This window comes from Mustela nivalis (genome assembly GCF_964662115.1).
Source record: "Mustela nivalis genome assembly, chromosome: 1".
In the NCBI taxonomy this organism is placed as follows: domain Eukaryota; kingdom Metazoa; phylum Chordata; class Mammalia; order Carnivora; family Mustelidae; genus Mustela; species Mustela nivalis.
This window is the reverse complement of record NC_139020.1, coordinates 92,928,673-92,955,741: the sequence shown is the minus strand read 5'-3', so window position 1 is coordinate 92,955,741 and position 27,069 is coordinate 92,928,673. Positions and strand designations below refer to the sequence as shown.

General features: G+C 46.6%; 1 protein-coding gene across 7 annotated transcripts in view; it reads left to right on the top strand.

Moving 5' to 3' along the window:
- Nucleotides 1-27,069, top strand: part of TNIK (TRAF2 and NCK interacting kinase) — a 378,322-nt gene that overhangs the window by 289,992 nt on the left and 61,261 nt on the right. For 4 of the 7 annotated variants that reach the window (XM_082688665.1, XM_082688669.1, XM_082688666.1 and 1 more), the window contains exons 12-15: nt 1,071-1,275; nt 17,460-17,570; nt 18,418-18,504; nt 19,537-19,725. In XM_082688665.1, coding sequence (XP_082544791.1) covers nt 1,071-1,275; nt 17,460-17,570; nt 18,418-18,504; nt 19,537-19,725 — 592 coding nt within the window. The remainder of the gene's footprint in view (nt 1-1,070; nt 1,276-17,459; nt 17,571-18,417; nt 18,505-19,536; nt 19,726-27,069) is intronic. The other 3 variants (XM_082688671.1, XM_082688670.1, XM_082688668.1) reach the window with 1 other exon arrangement.

Genomic DNA, 27,069 nt, shown 5'->3' with positions numbered 1-27,069 from the left:
CACTAGTTATTGAATGGATTCGTTTCAGGTGCAAGTTGCCAGAAAGGTTAGAAGGGCTAGGTTTTCGTGAACAAATAGGAGTCTGCCCCACCTCCCTGTTGGGCTTCTGGGCACAACTGAAGACTAACTTTGAGTTGTTCACATGCAGTGAGATGTGACAGGGCAGACCTGGACCACTAGGAAGCAGGTGGAGTGCCGTTATGGTGTTTTCTGTCCTCCTTTTTTCTGTCTCTCTCTCTCTCTCTCTCTCTCTCTCTCTCACACACACACACACACACACACACGTGCACAAATGAGCACGATGCACAACTACCATTTTACAGATGAGAAAACCGAGACCCATGGTGCTTCACCAGAATCTAGGGATCCGTGAGCTTGAGTTGAAGTCCTAGCTACACTGTCTGTTCCAGAGCCAAACCGTGTCACATCTCTTTAACTGTGATGCCGTGAAACCAGCCCTGAACGCTCAGACTTTGGCAGGCATGGGTTCACATTCTACTCCGCGGCCACCTTGACTCAGATATTTTCCCTCCCTGGCTTATCACGTCTTCACAGGAGCAGCCTGCCATTTGTCTCCCGGGGTCGGGTGCAAGGGGTCACGGACGTGGTGCGGGGACAGGGATGTCCTCTTAGGAGAACACATTCCCTTGCTGCTCCCCGATGTTTCTTTCATTTGGTGGCTTTGTTCCTGCCCTTCTTAAACATGCAAATTCGGCTGATCCAGGCCCTAGGGCTCGCACACTCCGTAAAACCTGTAGAAGCAGATCTTTACGTGTCCCAAGGGTGAGCGAGCCGTGTGGATGGTGCTGGAGAGAGGTGACATCTCTCTGAGGATGGGGACAGCATGTGTCTGCCCACAGTCACTGAGAAGGAGGCGGCGCACTACTCTGTTGTTCCCTTGACTCAGTTTCTCTGGGGCTGAGTATTGTAACAGAGGGTCTGAGAGCTCCGACGGGGTGTGTGGCTCCCGTCCCCGCCTCAAGGCGACCTGCTTGCCTGGCTGGTCTCCCCCAGCACCCGGGCAGCACCCCACCGCAGGACCCCCACCTTTCTCCCTCTCCCGCCCGCAGCTCCATCCTGAACCTGCCTGGGGAGTCCACGCTGCGGCGGGACTTCCTGAGGCTCCAGCTGGCCAACAAGGAGCGCTCGGAGGCCCTGCGGCGGCAGCAGCTGGAGCAGCAGCAGCGGGAGAACGAGGAGCACAAGCGGCAGCTGCTGGCCGAGCGCCAGAAGCGCATAGAGGAGCAGAAGGAGCAGCGCCGGCGGCTGGAGGAGGTGAGGGCCCCCCCACCCCAGGGCCGCCGCAGGAGCCCTTGTCTCCTGGCCACGTCAACTATAGGGCATCCAGGGAGGTTCTGGGGTCCCTGCCCTGTGTGGGGCCACGGCCCACGGGGAGCACGCATCTTAACGTGCAAAGGGGGAGGAGGCCTGAGCGCTCTTACACAGGAAGGACGTCCCTTACTTGGCACAGGGCGGCCATGGGACCTTGGTGGGACCTGACCTTGGTGTGGTCACCTCATGAGTAAAGGCCTCCACCCCTTTAGGTCTTACTCAGATATCACCTCCTCCGGGCAGCCCCCTGGAGCACCTTGCTTAAAATTGCTCCCCTGCCTCCAGCACATCCCATTGCGCTTCCCTGCTTCATTATTCTTATGTAGCTCTTACCCCACTCCCTGTGCACCTTCCTGCGTCTTACACTGCGGTGTAAGTGCCTGAGGACAGAGGCTTTTGTCTCTCTTATCCCTGACGCATCTCTGCATTGTGAATCTCTAGTGCCTAGAACAGGGCTGCACACACAGCAGGTGCCTTGGGGACCCTGGTGGACTGGACGGACTCATACAGGAATACATGAGTCCGTGACTGAGGTCACGTGTCATGTCAACCAGACCACAATGACTGGGCAGGCAAGTGAGGTGTCAAGTATGGAAAAGCAGGGTCTGCCTTAGCTACTCCTCTGGACATTGGGGATAGCATATCCCAAGGCCAGCCATGCACCCTTTGGTCCTCCAGCTGGAGGGCCCCCCTGGCCTTCACCGGCGGGTGCTGCTGCCATCTGTGTGGACAAGCATAGCCCTGGCCACCCTTGTCCTGGCTGAGGCCCTCACCCCTGTGGCCGTAGAGATGTTTGTTAAAGCCGCCTTCCTTTGTTGAATAAATTAAAGCCTCTACACAATTAGGCAGCTGAGAGCATCACTCTTGGGAAAGCAGGATGCAAACGAGAGGTAAACTAATGGCCCAGGAACAGGGTAGCCATTTTACAGCGTGCCCAGACACCATCTTGCTCCGCGTTAACAGTCTAGGGCGATTCACTTGCTTTGTCAGTGCCGCTGCCATTGGAGGCTGGCGGATTGCGGGCACCAGGGGAAGACTGCTTTTTAACTGGTCCATCCAGGTCCAGCGTCCCTGGTTGAAATCAGTGAGGGCCTCTGTTCCAGTTTGCAGTAAAATCTCATCAACCTCATATCTCCTCATAGGGAGACCAGCAACAATAAGACCCAACAGTTGCAATTATTAGTGACTTCTGGGTGCCTGCTCCTGGGTGAGGTTCTTTGCTTATACCCAGGATCTCATCTACTATCATTCTCTCTTTGCATATAGCCGTTGCCCCTCATGCAGAACCTGTACAAACCCCACTTAACATACAGGAAACCGAAGTTCAGGGAGGGGAAGTAATTAGCCCCGTATCCCAGGGCCAGTGTGTGCACAGGGTTCACACCCAGGTCTATCTGATCTCAATGTCCACACAAGCCCCAAGAAGGCAAGTATAGATAAGTAATCAAAGCCTTGAACTGCGGTCCTCAGAATTGTACCTCACAGGCTTCTGCAAGCAGCAGTAGGCAAGCGAAACAGTTTCCAATTTAAGTTTATAAGTGTCGTATTGTCAGGGCGAAGAATGCTCACTGCATGGGAAGTTTGAAGTTCGCCATCTTCTATTGTGAGAATAACACTGTCGTCGACACAGTCCCCATAGTGCTGTGGGGCAGAGACCTTCAAAGGCCCAGGCAGAGGCAGCGTGAAGGGAGGGTGGGTGCTAATTCAGCAGCACTCAGTAGTGGGGCTCAGAGTGCAGCGGTGCACCTGCCCACCCACCTCTGGCTCGTCTCCTGGGAACAAGTTGAAATTCCTCGTGGCTGCGTCCTGGTGCCCCCTGCAGCCAGCCACGCCAGCTGGGGCTCCTGGGATGAGCCCTCGACCCAGAGCTGTGCCATATCCTCCAGTTTTCCTGAGAACCAGATGCTTCCGCTGGTTGGACCCCCACGTTTATTCCTCTAGACTCTGGCCACACCTCTCTCCTCACCAAAGCAGTGTCCTATCAGGCTTTGCCCCACATCCTACCTTTCCTGCTTCGTTCCTTGTGGTTTGTTCCACCCAAGAGTGTTTCTGAAGGTCACCACCTGCCTGAAGCTTCACACCCTGAAAACCCTGACCATTTGTCTTGGTTAGTGCACTCCTTGCTTAGCGATGTGTTGCCCTTACTTTCAAGTTAAAAGCACTTACCATGTAAATCCTAGAAAATGCCCACTGTCATCCCTCAGAACATTTCAGATACTCAAGAATGTAAATATGCCTGTGCATGCACACATGCTTATGTACATTCCCTTCTTTTTCTTTTTTCTTTTTTTTCTTTTTTAATTTTAACATAAGATCTTTTGACCCTTGAGCCTGGATCGTCAACTAATGCAAAGTCTTTTCAGGTCATGCCTTGCATTATTTTTTTTTGTTTTGCTTTCATCTATATTTTCGTCCCTTCTTACCTGATATGATTTATTTGGGCTTTATGTTTCCTCATCAAGTTGCTAAAATAACAATTTCTAACGCTGTCCAAAGCCTTTACCCTGTGACAGTTACTCTGTTCCACACTTTACCTGAATCGTCTCATTTAATCCTCACAATAACCCATCATCTCAATAACGCAGCTGAGTCTCGAGAGGTTAATGACTTGCTAGAGGTCACACAGCTTAGGGGAAAAATGGGTTTCAAGCCCAGGGGATCAGACTCCAGAGCCCACCGTCACTGCCTCCAGCCTGCCTCTCGGCTGATAAGCCAGTCACGTTTTCCCGTATTCTCTACCTGGCCTCTGCTTCTGCGGTCTTTTCCTCTAAGAACTTGAGGATTTTTGCGCAAGAGCAAAGAAGCAGCCCCCAGCAGGTGCTCTTCTTTGAGATGGGTTCTGGCTCTCGTGCCCCCCATCAGAGCTGCGGCCAAGGCCTCCTCGTGTCTCTTCTGTGGCATCTCTGGAGTTTCTATCTTGGAGGTGGGTCTACGTTCAGACTGAGCCGGGCACGCGCATTCACGGGGACATACCCGCCGAGTCCCCACTTGTACCGAAGGCAACAGCACGCCCAAGGACACTTCGCTTTACAAACCAACATGCATGAGCCCCAGCTTCTCATCGGAAGCAGGGACCCTTGTGACCACTGGGCACGAAGACATTATACCGGCTTTATCTGTTGACCTTCATCTTGCTCCTCTCGCCCACTAGGACGAAGAAGAAACACTAAACGCTGCGATGGCTGTAAATTCTGAACCCCTAAGTAATAACTGTCCCCGCCACCAGGGACTCCCCTCCAGCATCCTGCCACTGCTGGGTCCCCATCCGTGTGTGCTGCCCTGGCCCACGGGGATGACTTGTGTTTATGGTGTCCAGAGGAGGAACTTGACCTACCCCGCTCATGGTGGCGGTTAAAGCCCCCAGTCAGACTTGCACATTTAGCTTCCCTGTGGGTACCTAGCAGGTAGGCATCCTGCCAAAATCATTTCCATTCTCCAGTAAAGGCCCATGAGATACCCCTTTGGTGATGCAGGGTTGTGTAGGTTGTAGCCTTTGTCTTCCCCAGTGATCTCAGATGTCTCCTCCTACCAGAGGTCGGGTTTCTAAGGAAGCCCTGCATGGCCTTTGCTATTTTTGAATAACCATGTGGATTTGGGTAGGTTCTCCATCAGTGTCTATATATTCTTAGGAGGACTTTGTATACCGGATATAGCCATTTATCAGCTACATGAAAAGGACGTGGCTTCAGACCAATGAAATGTTGGGTACAAGACGTTCAGCTTTTGACCACTGATAAAGTACAATTTATAGCCAAGGTCCAGGAAATTAATTAAACCTAGCTAAGGTGAATGAGTCCATCCACAGTGAGAAGAGTACAAAGAAGGCCTCTCTTATTTTGATTTAGTTCAATAAAAATTTCGATCACTTGGCCTACACAAAGTTCCTCTTGATTTAGTCTCCCTCACAGAGTTAGGGTCCAAGAATCAGGGGCAGGGTGCAGGAGAGGAGGCCAAGAATCAGTAAGGCATTTACCCTGGTCATCGTTTCAGACGAACCTTGGCCAGAAGATTTGTGGTGATGCTTAACTGTGCTCAAGCGTTTGGGAATGATTTTAGTGATTTATACTTTTTTTTTTTCAACTCTCTGAGAGTATTCATTTGGAGGAGAATATCTTTAAGTCACAGGAATAATCAAATTGACCACACGGACACCAAGGTGCCCAATGGTGGTAACTTTTATTCTTCAGAGAATTGTGCTAAGTTTTTCAAGCTGCCTGCGTCTCATTTGGTGCCTTTCAAGACAGTCTTAACATCGGCCAGTTATAGAAACAGCCAGTCCTAGCTCAAAGACACTATACTGCTTTGGTTCTATTACCTGAAAAAAATTTTTAAAGAAATACAACAGTATCTTATTGGCCAGTCAGAGCGGAGCACTAATATAAAAAAATGAGAGCCTGGCAGTCTCAATGTAGGTGAATTCCCTATAAGCCTCTAACTTTTTATCATGAGTGGCTGGGCTTTCAAGGACACTGGGTTCAACTGCCTTTTAAAAAGGGCACAGTAAAGGGGCGCCTGGGTGGCTCAGCCTTTAAGCATCTGCCTTCAGCTCAGGTCATGATCCAAGGGGGGGATGGAACCCCACTCAGCAGGAAGTCTGCTTCTCTCTTTCCCACTTCTCCTGCTTGTGTTCGCACTCTCCCTGTCTCTCTCTTTCTCTGTCAAATAAATACATAAAATCTTTTTTAAAAGATTTATTAAAAAAATTAAAAGGGCACAGTAGAATTAAAACATTTTTCCTCTTCCTAAAGGCAGTCACAAATGTCATGAATTCATACCTCCGCTATGCTGCGCACTAGGAATCCAGTCTCTCCTGGTGCTCACCAGATCTGTGCGGGAAAACAGGCACTGGACCAATAGTTGACCCAAATAGCCATTCATTATCATTGGCAGGTTGCTGTTGTAGAGAGGAATGGCGGGCTAAGGAGCAAGTTTGGGGAGGGTGCGGGGCAGAGAAAGCAGCCCCGCCTGGCTGGGAGGTCTGCCGGGGGTTCCAGCTGAAGGACTGGGAGGGTTGGGGCACACAGAGATGCCAGGCAGGGAGGCCAAGACACAGTCCTGTAGGACTAGACAGGCCAAGTTAAGGGTTCTTAAATTTTTTTCCTGGGACTAACGGGAAACCGTTGATGCGCATTAACCAAGGGAATGCAATCAGATGTGCGTTATTTAAAGGGAACTCTGGCTGCTGAGAGGTGGAGTGACTGGAAGAAGCAGGGGTGGGTGAGAGAGCCCATCTGGTGCAGGCCAGAGAAGGGGGTGTTCTCGTGGATGGCGGTGGAAGGAGGAATTGAGAGAAGTGGGCACATTTGGAAGGCATGCAGCCTGTAGATCGTGCGGAATGTGCCTGTGATCGCTGATTGGATGTTGGAGACGGAAGAGAATGAGCAGTCACAGGCAGTCCCCGAGGTGGACGGCGGCATCCGGGTGGGGGACCAGGTTTGGGAGCAGGAGGATAAGATCAGTTCGGAAGGCAGTGAAGTTAGGATGCCCACGAGGTGGCCAGTGGTGATGCCAAAGGTGCAGCTGGATTATGTGGAGAGAGCAAGGATGGGATCGAAGGGAAATTATGGCTTCTGGTACCGGAAGTATACACTGAGAAGAGAGGAGGGCGTGGGCCCGAACCCCGAGAACACAGAACAGGAGAGTGGAAGCCAGGAAAGACGACTGACACACACCAGGAGAATTCGGTATTTGTATGAAGAAAATCAAATATTCCAGCGTAAGGAACAATTTAAAGGGGCCAGCTTTGCAGAATGCTGCCCAAAGGTCGAGTGAGATGACATCACCCATTAGCTTCAATGGCAAAGACCTTGTGTAAAAAGTTTTGGTGCTGTACACTCCAAAAGTGCGCCCATTTCCTGTTGGGGAGAAAGAGAAGCAATCTGCTGAGCAAGTAAGATTGAATTTGGGCTGCGAAGACATCGCTTTGGACCCGAGGGCTGCCGTGCACCTCCTGCACACTGTGGCCGCTCTCTGAGTCTCCCCAGCCCGCCCTGGGGCTCTGCGGAGAGGACCCCCCTGACAAAGCCTGTTCCCACCACTGAAGTCGAGCTGGGCATTAACCAGCAGCGTTTCCCTTCCAGTACTGTCATGAGGATGAAATGAGTTGGTTCACGGAAAACCCTAGAATGGGACTAACACGTAGAACACACTCAGTAAGTATTAGCATTATTATTATTGGAGTGTGTGCCTTTGGCTGAAGTCAGAGGAATAATTTCCAAAAGTTTAAACCCTTTTACATGCAGTAGTAAAACCCTCTTGAATTTATTAAAATAAATGTACCAGCAGGTAAGCTTTTATTCATGTCTAGGGAAGAATATTTGTTACACTAGTAGAAATTCATTTACATCATTAGGAAGAAAAAAAAATGTCAGTGGTTTTTAAATGACTGGATGACACATTGATGCAGAGGCAAAGTATGCCAGCTTTGAAGCTGCAGAAACCAAGGTGTAGTTCAAGCTGTGTGGCCTTGAGCAGATTACTTACCCTCTCTGAACCTCAGCTTCTTTATATACACAATCAACAGACTATTTACTTTGTAGGATTGTTATAAGAAGTAAAGGCTTGACACAATTCTGACACAAGAATGATTGATATCGTTAGATGAGTGTGTTTTTGTTATTTTGGAATGGGGATGATTTCAAAGTGGTTGTTAGGGCTTTCTATAGAAATGGTGTTTCCCATGGTCTGCCTTCCTTAATTCTCTACTGCACCTTCTCCGTTTATGTAACATATGGACTTTTCCATCCCTTTTCGAGGTCTCTTTTCTGAGTGGACCCCTCTCATGGTGTTCTGCTGGATGTCGGTCTGCTGGTGACTTATCAGCAGTCCTGGCCTTGCAGGCCCAGGGAGGCAGCCCATTCTCCACTCTTCTGGATGCACCTTCTATAAGAGGATTGACAGCAGCTGCCTGGGGAAGTCTCTTACAAGCCAAGCCTCACGGTGCCATCCACTGGAGACACTCTGCTCTGGGATGTATTCTCTTACCAGTAGCTCTTGCTGTCATTTCCCACACTGTGTAACTGCGATCCTGCCCTGGTCACCAAGGAGCTGCCTCAAGACAGAGATCTTGTCCTGTCTCAATAGTAAGCTTCTGGGCCTCCGAGACGCTGTGCCTTAGGATGAACCCTTTCACTGAGAAGGTAGTGGCAAGGGAGTCAGAGCTACAGTAATAAACAGCCTGGGCTTGAATCCGGCTCTGCCACTTGCCGCCTTGGTGATCCTGGGTGAGACATGGCTTCTTTGCACCTCAGGTGGCCTGTTTCCAAGAGGGGATAGTGACCGTTTCAAGGATTAAATGAGTTAATACCCAGAAAGTACTTGGAACATTCCCTGGCACTGAGTAGGTACCTAAATCAGTTCAAGAAGAGAGTTGCACAGGAAGCGAAGAATCTTTGTACCCCACGATCTGCATTGTGGTTCTCCTGAGTCATCTTTTAGGGGTGCTTTTGAAGGGAGCGTGAGCCAGCTCAGTGCACAGAAGCCGGAGACAGGGAAGTCAGGGTGACTTTTCACCTGGGCTACGTTCCCACCCACTAGACCATACTCCCCGGCTAGAGGAAAGCACCATGAGCAAGAATAACTCCCCCATTCAGGGCCTGGGGTGTTAATTCATTGGTGCTGCTGAGAAATGGCCTGTAATTCACTTAGTCATTAGCTGTAGGCATCCCAATGTGTCTTGCGAGCGGCTGCGGGCCGCCAGGAAGCAGAGCGGCCCTTTATCTCCGATGTCGTTTAGCATCAGCGTGAAGACTGAACGCTGGCTAGCTGTGCTTTTGTTCTTTTATTTTGATAACTGAGCGGAAATTACGAAACAGCTGGGAGCCAGGCAGGTGAACTGGATGCCTATGGTCCCAGGCAGAGCCTGCCCACGGGCTTCTGACCATGGTCTGCGGCCTGCACGCATGTGAGTCACGCTGGTGTTTCAGGAGGCCGTGTGCTCTGCACAGCTGTGTGCGACCCCGGTCCTCAGTGTGTCCCAAAAGGGCTCTTTGTTCTCACAGACCCGCCCTGCTGCTCGGTCACCCAGACCTGTGATGGGAGGGGTGTTCTGAGAGGGGGAAGAAGGGGGCCTGAAATTCCTGTGTGGCAGCGTCAAATGTTACTACTTTTCGAAGTCCTTTTTCCCAGACTCCTTCCTACATTTCTGAGGAATGGGGAAGATATGCTAGTATTTCATATTAGAGCGTGTCATACTGGAAAAAAGCTGGCATCAGGCAGTTCCTGCCCCTCAGTGGCTCTACAGCACATTGGAAGGAGGGTGGGGTTGGCTTTTCAGTTACAGCATGGAATGGGCATTACAGGCTGCCTTCCAGGGTCTAGTCTTCGTGGAACCTCTTTTACCACATCTGGCCTGCATCTCTGTGTTTTACCATCTATATTCTTGGTGGCCCCTAATCATAGAACTTTGACAGTAGTTTCACACAGAAAGGATTATTTCATGTGACTCCTCCATTGAATTGTTTTCATTTCGGTCTTGTTTTCTTCGGCGAGCAGTTTTTGTAGAATCATAGAGGGTGGGAAACATGGGGGACCTCAAAAGTGATCTAAGCCAATTCTTCTCTCAAAGCAGGAATCCCTTTGACAATAGTCCTCAGATAATCATTTAACCGGTTTCGCATATAATCTCTGCTTGTATGCTTAGAGCCTTAAGGAAGCATATTCTGTACTTGAGCAGCTCCTAATGTTAGAAAATTTATCGTATTATCAACTCGCGTCCTTGTGATATTCCTGCATTAATGCAAGCTATGCCAAAGGAAACTTGAATCACCTTCCACATCAGTTCCAGAAATGTCTGTGGCAGTGAGGATGTTCTTTCCAGCTGTTGCCAGTCCCATCAACCTTTCCATGTATGATACAATTGAGTATCTTTGGTACTATCTCACACATTGTGTTAATAAACTGGTCCACAAGGGGCTTGTTTTCATAGGACCCCATCTGAGAGTCTCCTGTTAAGGTTTCCAAATGATGGCAGAAGGAATCTGGAGTTACAACTGCCCTTGACTTTTGCAGTAACCGGCGAAGTCATACGTGCTTGGGATGTCATTCTGGCTTCCCCATATGATATCCAGGAAAACCCCAGTAGCCTCTCCCTGGGGGTAAAACTGCAGCCCAGACATAATCAGGAACTTGATCACACCCGCAGGAGAGGCAGGACCAGAAGCCTTCATTAAGCCTTCTCTTGGCTCAGTCTGGTTAGAACTTTCTTTCCTTGTGCTGCTTGCATGAAAAGCAGCTTCACACACAGGCACTCAGACCATGTTTAGCCATAGGGATGCCTACTGATCAGAAGTTGGCCTGGGAGCCCAAAGGAAGAGCACCACTTAAGCAGTTAACTTTCCAGGAAATCTTTGAGTGGGTAGGTTGGGCTGTTTGACTTCAGTAGAATAAAGTAAGTATAAAGAATGAGGCTCTCTGGTGTGTTGTGCTTTCTCACTAGCTCTCTGAAAATTGAGATGAAAAGAGGGGGAAAGGTGACAAGTAGGGAAAATGGCCACTTGAAAAAGCACAAGACAGCATCTTTCACTTCATGTATGTAGATGTTTCCGCCAGCTTCTTTCGAATCCTAGAGGCAGCATTCAAGAGCCAGATACAGAGTATTGTCCTGGCTTTGCACTTAGCGAGTGAACTTGAACAAGATAGTGATGCGTGTGTGCGTGCCGCGGTTTCCTCACCTGTCAGAGGGGGATGGAGACAGCATGCCTGCCCGTGGGGTTGTGGTGAAAATTCGTGAGTTAATACATGTGGAGGGTTCGGGGCGAGGCCTGGCATCGTGGGGGTCACCACGTAGGTTTTGGTCAGAATCCTAGTGTGAGTTGCAAGGAACCATGCCCTTGCCCTGAAAGGGTTTGGTTTGCCATGGTCTTTCCAAAGCTGAAACATGAGCAGACGTTAAAATGGGTGAACGGAAGGCCCAAGAGCTTGCACACCTCTCCTTACAGCTGATGTAAAGCTTGTACAGAAGAATCCTGTTTAAGTGAGAGGCATGTGTGCTGTGCTGTAGATTCAAAAGACCACAGTGGGTCCTTTCATTCTGTCTTTGAACAGAGAGCGTCTTTGGGGAGGGGATGGTTGGAGGGACTTGCCAAGGAGCCCAACTGGATCCCATGACAGTTGCTGGCCTGTTCTCTGGAGGCCAACTCAGGTTGTCCACAGTCACTGGAATCCACCACTTCCAGGTGGAATCACCCAGATTGAAAAAGCAAGTGGAGCTGTCCAAAAGCAAACCAGATTTCTGCTCTGTTTCACTTCCTGTTCTGAGTTGTTAGTTAGATTTTTGCCAGCACACCCTTGCTTAGACTCAGATGAAACAGACTTGTGTGATCCCCTAATCTGCTCCTGGGCTGAAGTTTGAGTTAAGGTGACTTACTCAAGGTCATGCAACATTTGCTCATGTTAAACAAATAGTTATTGAGTCTGTGGTCTAAATGTTGGTTTTGGTGGCAGAGCACAACTGGCACCTGGTCTTACTCTTTCTGACCCAGTGTTCTTTCCCCAAGCCCTAAAGCCTCTCTTACCTTTCCCCTCCTCTCCCAGTAGGGAAAATGGCCACCTGAAAAAGCACAAGACAGCATCTTTCACTTCATGTATGTAGATGTTTCCGCCAGCTTCTTTCGAATCCTAGAGGCAGCATTCAAGAGCCAGATACAGAGTATTGTCACCACAGCTATAGGACATTCATTCTCAAACGTAGGTGTTACCTCTCAGTCTGTAGGTGGAAAATGTATGTATAGATAGACCCAGAGCCCCCAAATCTACCAGAATGTCATGAGAACAAGATTCAGATTCAGTCTGAACATTCAGTAAGTAGAAAAAGCAGCCAAGGATCCTATCTGGAATCTCTTAGGGATATTGAAAGAAATACAGATGGAGGTAGGATATGATGATTTGTATTCATTTCCTGATTTTCCCTTAACCTAGCATGTGGCCATTGACAAGGCAATGAACCTTCTTGAGAGTCTGGAAGGGAAAATAAAGAAAATGACATCTGCTTCACTTACCTGACAGAGCTAACGTGAGGCTCTAATTAGAATGATCTATGATGCAGTACTTTTTTTGGTCAAAATAATGCCATACATACAGATTATATTCCTATACTTTTTTCCCCCAAAAGATTACATTTCCTTGAATGATGGGTGAGCTGCGTTTAGCCACGTTGGCTCGGGTGCATGGTAAGATCTTTTCGATTAGAAAGGAGACTGTGTTGTTTCCCTTTTGGTCCCAGACAGTTCTACATGGGCCACCATTGCTCACTTAGACAACCCTTCAGTGAGAGGGCATGGTGGGATCAGAGCACATGGACCCCCACAGCTGTAAAAACAACTTGAACCACTTGCTCAGGAAACACCAACAGAGGTGCCACCTTCTTAACCCAAGAACCAAATCACAAGCCTACAATTTCTTGTTTATCTCATTTTGATCTTTCTAAGGAAGGTTTTGAGGTTTTGAAATCTGTGGAGCCAAGATCTGTTGTTCGTTTGTTTGTGTACACCCTTCCTTGTGATTTTGCTTTATTCCAAAAAGAGGACACAAAGTGGCTAACAAAGATTAATATAGCAACTAAAAAATTTGTAAAAAAAAAAAAAAAAAAAAAAAAAAAAGAAAAGAAAATTAAGGAGAAGGGACTATAAAGCAGAAGAGGAAACAAGACAAAGCCAGGGTAGGGTCAGTTCACAAAATGCCTGCCCAGCACAGTGCCTGGTGCAGGTGCCTGAAGGTGACAGACTCTGAGCACCCCAGCAACTAAGAAAAGAGGCAGACTCGAGTGGTTTGAGATTTGTGTTGTCCATCGCATTCAAGTAACTTTGTTACTCAGGCAAGCATTCTGAGATAATTGAGAACCTGTGCCCTTTTCTAGCAGTAGCTGAGTCGTGCTGTGACTAATGTTTGTGGTGATGTTCTTCCCACAGACACAGTGCTTAGCTCTATGTGGCAGTCCTGATAACATTGTAAAGTGCAGCCTATGGCCTGACAGTTCATCAGAGTCACTTCTACAGGAGCCAGAGCACCCTAGTGGAGTTCACACTTTTCTGCTGGTTAAATTTTCTAAAAGGAGCATTTAAAGAAACAAAAGGAAAGAAAGAGCAACACCATGGCCTGCACATCATGGCCTGCATGACAATCAGCCATGAGGAATATCAGTTACAACTTTCAGAAGAATTGAATACTTAAGAGTTAAGGTGATATTCTCCTGCAAGAATTTGAAGAGCCAAAATTCTGCATCATCAGTTTGGGATAAATGTATAACCTTTGAGGGTCCCCTGAGCAAGGGAATGGGATTATTTCATTTGGATAAACTCACCAGTTCACCTACTTGAAGTACAGCCAAACAGCCTCCCCCTGGACCTAGCCTGAGGGGAACACCCTAGGGCAGAGCCCAAACTTCTCTAAACAAAAGTACTCTTTTGGAACATCCACAGAAGCCAGAGGAAGACCCCAGTGACCTACTCCAATAGGCATGGAAAATTTTGAGAGTGGGTATTATCAATCATCCCCCAACCAGCAAAAAAGATTAAGAAAATTATAAGAACCCATTGAATATCTAATTTTAAGTGAGAGAACTTGTGAAGATGTAGATGAAAATATACTTCTAGACAGTTCAGTAAAGGTGGGGCATCGGTTTTAGGGTAGTTGGTTTAAGCCGTTCCTTTGTGGCAACAAGACCACCATCATCTGCATGCATAATTTACATGAAATTTACAAATGCTTAGACTTATTCCCTTCTTTTATCTTCCTACCTTTCTTTTAGACGGCAAATCAGTGCCATGCCAATGCCAGTCATTGGTGGATCTCTGATTAGAAAAATACTCTCAAGCCTTGTTTATGTGCAGCCTAAAGAACATTGGGGGCCAGAGGGCTGTCTGAGAGAGGCATAGAAGGGTGGAGGGGTGGTCTGAGGTTCTGCCAGCCTTTCTCCTCTTCTCTCTACACAGTTGACCATATTGAATGCAACAAATACCAATGGTATCAGGGATTTACTGGGGTTTAGTGGAAGAGAAAAAGAGGAGTGGAACAGAGACCTTGCCCACAAATAGCTTGTAGAGTAGGTAAGACATATTCAGATAACCAGAATTTAAGGCACAAGGTGCCTAGGATTGAGAAAACAGCAAATGCTTCCAAAGAGATTTAAGATACTGTGTTGTGTTTTTTTACCTCAAGTCTCTTAACTTGGTTCAGTTCAAAAAAATCCTGTGTCCCCACCAGGTGCCCTGCCCCACAGGAGGAACTATAGGTCCAACAGGAATCAAGCGCAGGCCTTACCTCCTAGCAAGAGTCATCAGAGCTTTGTAGAGGTGTCTGCTTGAGGTCGGGGACTTGGTCTTTCTCTGACATGTTTTGGTATGTCCCGTGAGACAGCTCCGTGCCCAGGAGGAAAGAGAGCAAAGATTTTTTTCCATGAAAGACATTGACATTGAAACAACAGCAGCTGGAAATTGGCAAGGTGCCCTCAGAAGGTTGGGGAAGTGATTTATTTTTCCAGCCTCACCACAGGAGCCAAAGCCCTGGCAGATGCCTCCATGCATTCACGGCAGCTGATCTGAGTGAGATCATTATTAATTATTAGCCACTTCTGAGTGTCTTTCTCAGGAACTACAGGACCCTCCTGAGTTACAATCAATACTGTGTACACCTTGCACAAGGAACTGAGTGGCATGTAATTATAAAACACTATTGATTCCCAGCAAAGGGGTTGAAAATGTACAAATCCTTCACATAAAAAGCAGCTAAATCTTCAAAAAGCCTTGATGACGATAATTATTTATTTATTTATTTATTTAGCCAAGAAAGAGACCCACATGGGAGTCAAAAACTTGAAATGTTAGCTAAAGTAGGGCTAGTTCCTGCCAGGAGCCAGATCTATACACATAATTATTTTACTCTCTGTGCTGGCATTGATTCACTTGGGTTGCATGTTGGAAAGATCTCTGTTTTGGGTCTATAATCCAAATTATTCAGTCAGTTCCTTTGATAATGTTTTCTACTCGCATCTTCCTGGATTATTTTTCAGTAAAACAAATAATTACACGTCTGGAGCTTGACCCATTCCCATCCCTCAATATAACCCTCATTCCTTTCCCTAAACCTGCTTTTCTTCTTTTGCTTCAAACCATCTGCTCTGCCCCTTGGCCAGGAACTTCACTCACCCTCTCAAGCCCCATAGTCCCCAAATCCTGCCTATTTGATTTTGGCCTAATTCTAATTTCTACTTCTAAGTTGGCATCCACTCCAGTCCTGTTGGAAGAGCTGGAAATCTGGAGAGCTTTTAGTCTGCCTTCCTTTTGTCTGTGTCTCCATTCTCAGCAGCGACCGTGAACATGGACTCTCCCACTGCCTCTGCTTAACTCACTGACACCCTGTCGTGTTCTGCATGCACCCATAGAATGGCCAGGCATTGCACTTAGGCTTCTAATCCCCACCCCACCCCCCCTCCGACTTCCTCCTGCCCTGCCTCGTGGCTGTCAGGAGCCCCCTTGAAAATGCAAGTCTTGGTCATAGCATTTGACTACAGAAAGTCCTCCAGTGGTTCCCTGTCACCCACAATCTAAGGAGAACAAAAAATTGTTGATCTGGAAGCGATAGATATTGAGTCTTCAAAATATGTAGCTTATCTCAAAGACTCAGTGGTCACTGGAAGACAGCAAGTCTGGCAGATTGTAGGCAGGAGCCGCATTAGGAAGTCCACCTCATCTGTGGGCTTCTTTGGAGTTTTGAACTTCTGCCTGATTAACTGGGGCTGTGACGAGAGCTTTTGTCCTAGAAGGCTCTTTCCCTGTTTGCAGAAAGCTAGCCGTCAGGGTGATTTAGTCACAACCCATGCTCTTTTGGATAACTCCTGTTTTCTCAGCCAGGCAGGGAAGAGCTGTTGAGAATGTTAAAGGGGAATGGACCCCCCTGAGAGGTTCCCCCAAACCTCATATTGGAGGAAGAAGAAATCCTAATGTTGGTACAGGGCTCTGACACCAAGGGCTTTGGCACTTCTCAGAAGGACCACTAAGGGCCTGTGGTATAGGAAAACAGTCTGACGTGTGACTGTCCTGAGCCTTACAGGGTGTTCAGCATCCCTGGCCCCTCGTACTATGTGCCAGGCATGGCCTCCAGTCACAGAGACCACTAGAAAAACTCCCCCATGCCCTTGCACATTCCAGATGCTCCCTGGATTGGGGAACTATCCTGTCCCACTGAGAAACATTAGTTCCTGTCATTATTCCTAAGATGTTCTCCTTTTCTGAGAGCATCACGAAGTGCTAGATTAATCTGTGATCTCTCTATGGCTCCTGTTGCCTCTTCATCTTCTGGAATGACTGAGTTCAGACTGCGCTGCCACTGCTTACTGGGGCATGACCTTGCACATGAGGATGACCTTTGACAACTGCTTAATCTCTGCATGCTTCAGTTTTCTCATATAAAATGGGGGTGATAATAATATCTACATCAGCAGATTTTTGTGAGGATTAAATAAGATAAAGCATGAAAGGTGCTTACCACACTGTCCCTGTCGGCGGGCTGGTGAGTGTAGGAGATCATGACAATGAGCTTAAGGGTCTTACTTGAATGAGAAGTCGAAATTGATACAAGTGTAAAATCTAGAAGATAAAGGCAGCATGAGATATGGGATAGGGTAATGGACAGGGTCAAGGACAAAGAATTCTATTGTACTCTCAGCCATAAGTTACTGTAGGGCCTTGAAGGTGTCACTTCATTTCTGTGGATTTTGCTTTCTCTTCTCTGTGAAATGTTTGCCCTAACTGGCGTCGAAAAGAGTGGCTGGCATGAGCACTGGAAACATTTTAAAACCCATAGTCTGTTGTAAAGGGTCTGATGATGTACCAGGGTCAGCCAACAGGGAGAACGCACCTAGCAACAGGGACTTCTTGGGAGGAGGCAAACCTGGGGAGTCTACTTGCACGGGGAAGGACAGGGTATTTGCATGCCTGAATTGCTCCCTGCGCGCCCCCCACCCCCCATCCTGGCCAGCAAGTCCCCCAAGAGCACAAGACAGAGCCCTCAGGCGTATAGGCAGCTATGGAGAAGGGCGCAGGTCTGCGGTTCAGCAGCCCTCCCTGCGGCTTTCCCCACACCCCCGCACCAGCCCCCGCTTCCTTCATGGTTGTCTGCTTGTGGCCCCACAGCAACAACGGCGGGAGAAGGAGCTGCGGAAGCAGCAGGAGAGAGAGCAGCGCCGGCACTACGAGGAGCAGATGCGCCGGGAGGAGGAGAGGAGGCGCGCGGAGCACGAGCAGGTACAGCGGGGCCCGGAGCCCACAGTTGGCCCCAGCGGGAGCTCCAGCGCCAGCTGACTGTCCCTGGGGTGTGGGTCACCGTCTCTTAGGACTGCTCAGTTAAAGCGGGTTTTTACTCTTTCTCAAGCTGCTCTTCTCACCTATTCAAGAAGTCAAACGCACAGCCCTTGGCAATGCCCACTCGTTGAGCCTCGCTTCCTGCCCAGGCCAAAGTCCCCTGCACACCTTGATCTTTGGGTTCTCCCGACCCTGGGTATCTACTTTGAAGGTAGCACTGAAGCATGGTAAATGAGCCACATGGTCCTCTTTCATTGCTTCCGAAGGGCTTTTCTGCTCCTCGGTCTCCGGAGTCCCGTCCCTCCTCCGTCTTGGGTAGAAGCGCATTCTGACCGCGCGGCGGTGGCGCGCTGCAGGGCGGAGGGCGGGGCCCTTACAGAGACCGCGCATGCCGGCCTTCCACAGTTACTCTATTCCTGCTGCTTGCACAGGAGCCTCTGACCTTGATGGCATTGTGACTTCCGGGTGGCCCATAATGAGGGAACCTGCAATGAAGAGCTTTAAAATGTAGCTGGGTTTACGAAAACCGTACAGTCACAGCAAAGCCCCGAGCCCCTCCGTCGGCTGTCGCAGGTGGAGGACTTGTGCTTTTGACTGCATTGAAATGCTTTTGCTTCGGTGCTTTTCCTGTTTGGTGAGGGGTTGTCTGGGCATTTTGTTGTTGTTGTTTTTTCCCTCCTTCCTTCCTCACTTTACTTGGCAGCACTTGTCACCTCAAAGAAATTACCGGTTCTTTTTCTCTCTTTCTCTCTTTGTGTTCCTCTGAATGCTCTGCTGCCTGCCTCTCCAGGAGTACATCAGGCGACAGTTAGAGGAGGAGCAGAGACAGTTAGAGATCTTGCAGCAGCAGCTACTGCATGAACAAGCTCTACTTCTGGTAATGGGAAAGCAGAGGGCCAGCCACCTGCTCTGCGTTCATCCTGTGTGTGTGTGTGTGTGTGTGTCCCTACCTGTGTCCCCCTCACATGCCAACCCACAAGGGGGGGATCCTCCAAGCCTCCTGGACCTCAAAAGTCTTGTGGAAACCCAATGCACTTCCTGACCTAGTTGGCCATCTGAATACCTTGGAGACCCTTGTCATGCATTCTTTAGTAACTCAGTCTCTTTGTGAAACTTCAGCAGGAATCCAGGCTTATGACAAGTTCAGGCTGTCATTTTGAGACCCACTGTGTTTATTGCAGAGTAATTTTTAAGGTCATTTGCAACATGCTGGAATACAATCACAGCGAAATACACCTCTTCTGTAAGAACCCACTCAGCTCTGCAGTCATATTTCATTTGCAGACTATTAGCTTTACCCTTACAATGGGAACATTTTGTGTTCCCTGCTCACGCGGCTTCCTCTTCAAGTACTTTTTTATTATTATCGCCCTGCTCTCCAGATGAGCTGCTTGATACATTTTTTTTTAACTGAACTTCTTATTCAGTGGCACTATGTTATTTTTTAGCCTGTACGTACAGTTGCTAATGACCTTTGTTGGTCCAAGTTTTGTGAAACACAAGATGATTTGAGCAGTATCTGTAGCTACTTATTTAGTTTTGTACTTAACTGGACATGTTTGAATAGTTTAATTACTAAACCAGGAAGTGGATGGCTCCTTAGAGGGCTTGGGCACTGACCATCCAAATGTCCTCATTATTGCTACTTTCTTGGCCCCCAGTCAGGGACAAGTCAGTTGGCAAGGGGTAGTGTTCTGTAGAGATTGCCATTAAAGCAATAGTGTTTTCAGGAAATGCTAGCCCCGGCCATAGCCTGTCTCTGTGGCATGTCCTGACATCCTTTGGTGGTTCTGTTGGCTTTTCTCATTATCATCTCTTTTGGCAACATTGCATGTTTCTCCGGTGCCAGCCAGTGGTTTCCATATGGTGATCTGGCTTTTCCTTTGCTTCTCTTTTCTGGTCCGGGTAGGAATATAAGCGCAAACAATTGGAAGAACAGAGACAAGCAGAAAGACTGCAGAGACAGCTAAAGCAAGAGAGAGACTACTTGGTGTCTCTCCAGCATCAGCGGCAGGAGCAGAGGCCGGTGGAGAAGAAGCCACTGTACCATTACAAAGAAGGGATGAGTCCTAGTGAGAAACCAGCATGGGCCAAGGAGGTAAGTGAGCTAGCAAGTGTAGCCACGTCCTATTGGCCAGCCTGGTGGCTCTAGTAACGTCACCCAGTAGAAGCAGAGAATTAAACTAGTGCTTCACAACTGGAAAACAATTCATCTTAAGAAGTGCATGCTTTGTTTTTGGAAGAGCCATAATGTTATTTCTGTAGAGAATTGACAAGGCACCTTAATCCATTAGTGGTTTTTGTTTTTCAGGGATTGATTTTTTTTTTTTTAAGTGGTTATAAGGGATTTTTGTAAGTAATAACAGGAAGTTAAAAAATCATTTTTCTCATAGGTATCCAAATGAGTTTGTGGCTTGAGGACTTTTGGTGACTTCCCCTTGAAAGAATGTGATTTAATAAAGACTTAGGGAATTTGAGGTAGAATCCTTTCCTGTCCGTACCTAGACCCTGAAAGTGATCATTAGCACTGTCCCTGACACTTGCTTGTTCTGTTGTGGTGCGAAGGGACGCATAGTTGGTCTCAGACCAGTGGTTGTGGTAACCACTTTCGGGATCAGAGGTCATTTGTAGGGTTTGTTTTGTTTGTTTTCTTTTGCAAATCAGCTACTAGAGTGAGGACACATTTTCAAGAACGTGGCTTTGTGGCGAGCTGTTTTAAATATCTAATTAAAAACTATCTGGGTGGTAGGAAAAAAGGTGGGCAAAGCAAAGAAACCAAATCAACCAAGATTAATCACCCTCCTAGGAGTCACTGTGTCAGCTCGTATGCATAACAGCTTGATTTTCTGCTCTGTCATGGTTTGTGGCACCCAGTGATTTCCTTTATTTTCTTGTGAGCATAGCTAGTCATTTAAGAGGATGTTTGTGTTATTTTGTATTTTGTTCTAGTGTCTTCAGGTATTTATAGTCAGAGCTTATTTCAAGTTATCTAGACTACAGTCCTACCAGAACTAGATTTCTTACATAAGATCCTATTTTTACAAGAATGTTTCTTTTTGAATTTTTTTATTCTCTTTTATGTACATATAGAAAATGCTTGAAACCATGTTGCGCTAAGGTTAATGATGATTGCTGAAAGGGCAGTGGAACCACAGGGTGTGTTCTTTAAGCTTTTTTGTATTCTTACATATTGTTTAAATCTTTTCTAATGATCATGTGCTATTTTTGCAAAATTCAAACCTTTTTCTTTTACAACTTATAAAACGGAATCTGTAGAGAAAATCATTTGATCTCACATAAAGAATGTTTTTGATCACTTTCGTTTAGCGTCTATAAAGATGACTAGTATTTACCTATGTCTGTAACAGCTGCCTCTTTCTCTTAGATCAATAATTCATTTTTGTGATCCTACTCCCAGGTACGGCACCGACCCTTTAATAACCCACCTGTTCTTCCAGCTAAGCAGAATCCCTCTGCTGTTAGACAGCAGCTGAGGTGTGTCCTGGCTGGCAGAGGTGTGCCACCATCCACCACTGCTAAACCATTTTCTAGCCCTGCCAAGTTGAAACACTCAGCTAAGCCACACTCACAGCTCCTGATCACGGCAGGTGTTCAGAAGGCTGGAAAACTAGGCTCCACTAAGCCAATGCCAGGAGCACCTGCAGAAATTAATGATTCCAGATCAAGACTCCTGCTGGAGCCTCACTCACGGAAGAAAGGTGGACCTGCTTGTCCTAGTAGAGTTGGTCTTGAAGAACAGCTGAAGGCTCAGGAAGCCTCGAGGACCGCAGTGAGATCCCCTAGGCGATCTCGCTCCCAAGGATGTAGTCCAACTCAGGAGTTAGGATCTGAGGTCATTTGTGTGTCCTCTCCCAACATCTTCAAAGTGACAAGCCCCAAGTTGTCCATCACTGCAAGTAAGGAGGGCCTTAGAGACCCCTGTGGACCTCGTGGCTGGAGGGGCACGAATGCATGCATCCTTCCAGGCACCCCGACACCTCTGAGAACTGCTGTATCGCTGAATGACCTCTTCTTGATGCATGACCCCATGGCCCTCCGTGTTCCCAGCCCCAAGCATGGATTTAGGAGAGGGACACCTACAGAGCTCATTGGAGAAGACCGTGATTCTCTGCAGAGCATCCCAGAATTCCTCCTTTCCCCTGTGCAGCTCCCGCACATGCAAATGTACCAGAAAACGGGGAGAAGCCTGGAGCAGTTCCCACGTCCTTCCTTCCACCTCTCCCCCGCACGTTCTCATGTGAACTTGATCACTCTGACTCCACTGTTACCGAGTTACTCTTTGTCCTCCTCACTAAGTGTCCTGGCCTATCCTCTCTGTTCAGAACTAGTTCACGGTTCCCGAGCTCTCAGAAGCCACGGCATTCCTGGGGGCCAGTCTTTGCAGATGCCAGCAAGATGGTTTTCTAGACCTTCTAATTCCCCTATGCTCCCTGGCCAGGCTCCTAGCAGTGAAAGAAACACAGCAGTTGGGCGTGCAAACAACCCAACTGTGTCAGCAAGCACTCCCGATGTGAGGCTCCCTGGCCGTCATAAAGCTGGGCCACCTCTGGTGGGTGACATCTTCCAAGGTCCCTGGCTTACTAGCAGCTGGCACTCTTCTTTGGGCTTCGTGCAGTTCTGGACATATGGGGGAACTAATCATATTTAGTCCTATCCTACTGGGCGTGGTTAACGTAATCCAGCTTCCAACTAACCAATCTATTCACGAAGCCATTCCCAAGTCTTAAAAGAGTAGGTGTTCATATTTTAGAAGAGAGATGAACCATTTAGATCACAGAATGAGTGACGGTGCTAAATCTGGGATCGGAGTGACTCGTGTACAAATAAGAACAAATAATTGTCTGCTTTGGTTTGATTCATCATTTTCTTAACACCCACTTCTTAAAATGGGAATAAAACTGGGTGTGAGGATCCTTATCTTCTTGACCTTTTAATACTTGTCGTAGCAATGTATGCACTTCCTGAGCTCTATTTAAAGGTTTCTTTCCTACAGTAGGGAGGTAGATGGAGCTGAAAGTAGCTAGACGGCAAAATTCATTTCAGATATTTAGAGACAGACAGAATTTTGAGCCCAGCCATCTCTAAATCATCAACCAAGAATAAGAACCTGAGTCAAGCTCTCTTCAGGAGTTAGAATAAAAGGTACCCTTTCTTTTTCAAATGTGTCCTCTACCGGGGTATAAAATGAACATTATCCTTGCCAGGGAGGAATGGGCAGCCGTGGGCATGCCACAGGCTCCTGTGATACAGGGTCCAGATCTTTCTTGCCCCCAGTGCTCTTGAGACACCCCCGCAGCCGTCTCCTCCCCTAGCAGCCTCTAACTTGCGCCATATTTGTCTTCTAACTCACCTCTCTCCCTCCTCCCCAAGATGGTTTGTCCCTCCTCGGTTATTTTTTCATCCCCTTATTTCTCTTCCTTTTTTCAAATTGACAGTATTTCATTAGCTGAGATAATGTTATCATGCCCCACCCTTGGTGATTTTGTTGCTTCATTGTGTAAAACATAAGTCATCATCACATTTGACACTCACTTTCTCATTAAATTGTTGGATGTAATAAGAAGAATGAAAATACTCAGTCATTTGCAAATCTTGCTGAGCTCCTCCCTCTCTCCATTTGCAGAGTATTCTATCTGTCCCGATGGTCACATTGATTGGGATATTCAGATTCCGGCCAGAGAGAAGCTTTCCTGTCTCTATTAAAAGGAAGGGTGGCAGCATTTTCACCCCTTACAAGTTCTCAACCATTCCTGGATTGGGATGGAAGTCCGATTTGTTTCTGTAAAAACATCAGTATGATATTCTGTTGAACATCAGCAAAAACTGAAGGTCTTTTTTTCCTCCACTTTTCGAAAGATGGTGATTCCTTTTCTTATAATACCTTTTGCTTATAATGGGGCAGATTCCTTTCCTTCAAATGACATGTGATTGGGCCTGGCAGTGATTGGGTATGCGCCCCCTCCCTATATTTTTTCAAATTTTCTTCCACACACAGCCGTGACAGAATGTTCCTTCTCCATGAATACTGTATGAGATTGTATTTTAGTTTTTTTCAACACTCCATCATGTTCTTACTCCCTGATACATTCCAGTCATCTGGTCATGGTTTTATTTGGCAAACAATGGGCCAAGATGTCTCTTTATATCTCGTCAGCCCACTGGACTCTGCAATCTCTGTATGGAAGAACTCCTCCACTTGGTTTCCCCTACTCTACACTGATGTGGTTTTTTTCCCCCTTTTTATATGAGTCATTTTACAGATGAGGTCCCCAATTACCACTTAGAGAGTGTTCGGCTCTGCTCCCTTCTTTGCTCAGTTTCTGCTTCGCTCTCTTTTGAGCTGGCCTAAGAGAGAACTGGAAAGGAGTTAAGGAGTTTGAGTTCAAGTTCTTCCACCTCCCGACTAGGTGACCTGGGAGGAGTTTTGGAGCTTTCCTGAGGCTCAGCTTGCATTCCCTTTCAGGAATGCCTCTGGGCGCTCCTGTCTGCGAATGTGCCATTGAAATGATAAACACTGTACAGATACACGTGAAATCTAGTCTTCAACACAATCTTGTTTTGTTTCGAGGCCACTGTCCCCCACAAGAAGTAAGCGTCTGTTGTTTCTGGTTTGGATTTCACAAGGGCAGTCCGCATGGAGCCCCATCTCCCCGACCCCCATCCACCCGGTGATACACATACACGTCTTCATTTCCCATCTGAGTGCGAAAGCTTTGCCTTATTATTTTTAAGTTACGTGCTCCATCCCCAGGAAGACCTCTCTGCTCTTCTCTGGATAAGTGGTCCAGGCTTTTGACTTCAGATGAAATTCCATTTTAAGCATTTCACGTGAATGAGTGTGTCCCCTGTTCTCAGAGGTGCCTCAGAGAAGGCATGTCCCCAGTCTTGGCCTGCATCTGTTCCTGCTCCTGCGGTTTTGCCAAAGAACAATATGACACAGCTCTTTATGTGACCAGAGTGACTGCAGGGTCCTAAAGGTCTAGTGAGTACCTAAACGTTATTTATTGACTTCTTTCTCTTTCTCCAGCATTGCCAGTAAAAACAAAAACATCAGTTGTTCAGTTGGAAGAAAAGGAATTCCCATATGATGTGTGTTTAATTCACCATGTATAAATAAGCTTTTAAGTAAGGCCTTCTAGCCTTTCATGGACCCCTCATATGCTGCATCATATAAAATATTATAAAAATGCACCCATATGACGTCGTAAATATATTTTTGCTGTCAACATCTAAAAAATTACTGCTATAATTTTGTTCTGAGATTTTTCTCTCAGCAGCTTTCATTCATTATTGCTAAGTGAGACATTGTAAGCAATGAATTGTTGTCAACATACAAACTAATTTAACGATTGACATTGCTGTGTTTCCTTTTATACAGGTTTAACCATATTTGTATTTATTTTGAGAAATTTTTTGAAGTCCTGTAATCAACAAATTTATTTTCAGGTCTTCTGTGTTTAGATAGCTTTTATGTGTCTCAGAGGCCTTAGACATCACTTCTGTAGAACCCCATGGACAACACAGCCATGTCTGGAGTAGAATTTTATTTCTGAGACCACAGTTATGTTTCTTTTGTCTCCCTGTAATGCAGCAACACATAGGAAAACATTTCTGCTGAGGTGATCAAAATCTCTCCAAATTTTAGTTTTAATGTTAAAACCATCCTTTTAATGAGAAAAAAAAAATGGTTTTGTACTAAAACTGATCAATCTCTCCTAATCTTGTTCTCTGTGTTCACTGATAATCCCTTCAAGTTTGCAATCCTTCATAACCGGTATCTTTTGTTGTCATGGTCCAGCACCTTGAGACTCTGTGTCTCTTGCTACTAGAACATTCTTTTTTGGTGATACTCTGACATTTGACATCTCCTTGGGGCAGGATATTGGAGTAGAAGCTCAGTTCATAGATTTATTTTTAGTATCACACGAGGCAAATCAAAACATATCTTCATTGTACTGCAGTGTTGAATCACATATATCCTTATTCTGGGTGAAAAACAAAATACTCTTTTTTAAATTAATTAATTTATTTATTTTGGTCTAACTCACATATCCATCTCCTTTTCAATTATTAGAATAAGATATGGTGAATCAGGAGACAGGCCTTTGCCCACTACCAAATTAATCAGAAGGGGCCTGAACCTAGATACACCACCTAGCTTCTCCTTTCTTTGTCTGATAGTTGGGTGTTTGATTTGATATCTTTGCTCCAGTCCTCATGCTGTTCCTTTGGTGTAGAAACAATGGGCAGCATTTTCTTCCTGAAAACCTTAGGACAAGGTTCTCTTGAGACAAAGTATATAGCCAAATGGCTCATTATTACACCTTTCTCATAGATTTTCAGACTTCTCTGGACAAGCTCCAACCCAGGAAATCTCACCAGACTGAATCATCCTGAAATAATTTGCACAGTGTAACCGTAGATTATCTATACCATGTATTTTAGGATGGTACAGCCTGACACATACCAAGGGTAGGTTTTTGTATGCAAACCACCTGATAGAAGGCATAAGGAACTTTACTAGAGAGAGATTAGTAATAGTTCACAACTAATCAAACCCATTAACTGCCTATAAAAGTCAGCCCCTCACTTTTCTGCCCTGTTCATTTCCCATGACAGCCCGTGTGGCCTGTGGTAAGAATACCTCGTTTACTGGAACCTTGCTGCTGGCTATTGCCAAAAGAACTCTATGATTTCTTTGCTCAAGATGGAGTCTTTTTCGACTCCATCCCCTCAAGGCAGACTTTTTCTAGTGCTGTTCTTAATGTGCTGTCTCTGTATGTTTAAAACTGAGTGTGTTTTACAGCTTAAAAAAATAATAATGGCAAATAGTCTTCACTCTGAATACATTTGGTTCCTGACTGTTGGGTAACAGGTGCCTATGGTTTGGAAAGCCAGATATTTATCTGAAAATGTGTCTGAATCTCTTGGGTTCCTTAGCTCAGACAGCAAATGGCTTGGAATCTCGGAGTTTGGATGGTGAGAGGTGCTCGTACATGGCATTTATCTATTAACGATCTTCCATGAAAATAAGAAAATGGCTAATATTTGACCAATTCCCGTGGTCTGGAAATAGTCACTTTCTTTTCTAGTATTTAGTATTTATTAAAGCAATACATTGCATGGCTTGCTTTCAGTTGATCTGCCACTGTCTTTGTGGGACTTTCTCTTTCTGGTCTCAGCTCAGAACTGGCCTTATTCATTTCTTTTGCTCAGTGCAGCAGCCAAATAATTACCGCTGATGTAATACTTTGCCCACACGCACACACAAAGTATACATGTTCTGGTTTATAGGGCTGGCTCGTGGTATCTAACACTCTTTGGTGTGTGGTAAGCTTCTGGGACATGGAGTTTCAAAACCAAAGTCAACTGGATGTCAATTGTAGGTACCCTGCACAGCCATGGTGGGAGAGGAGATGTT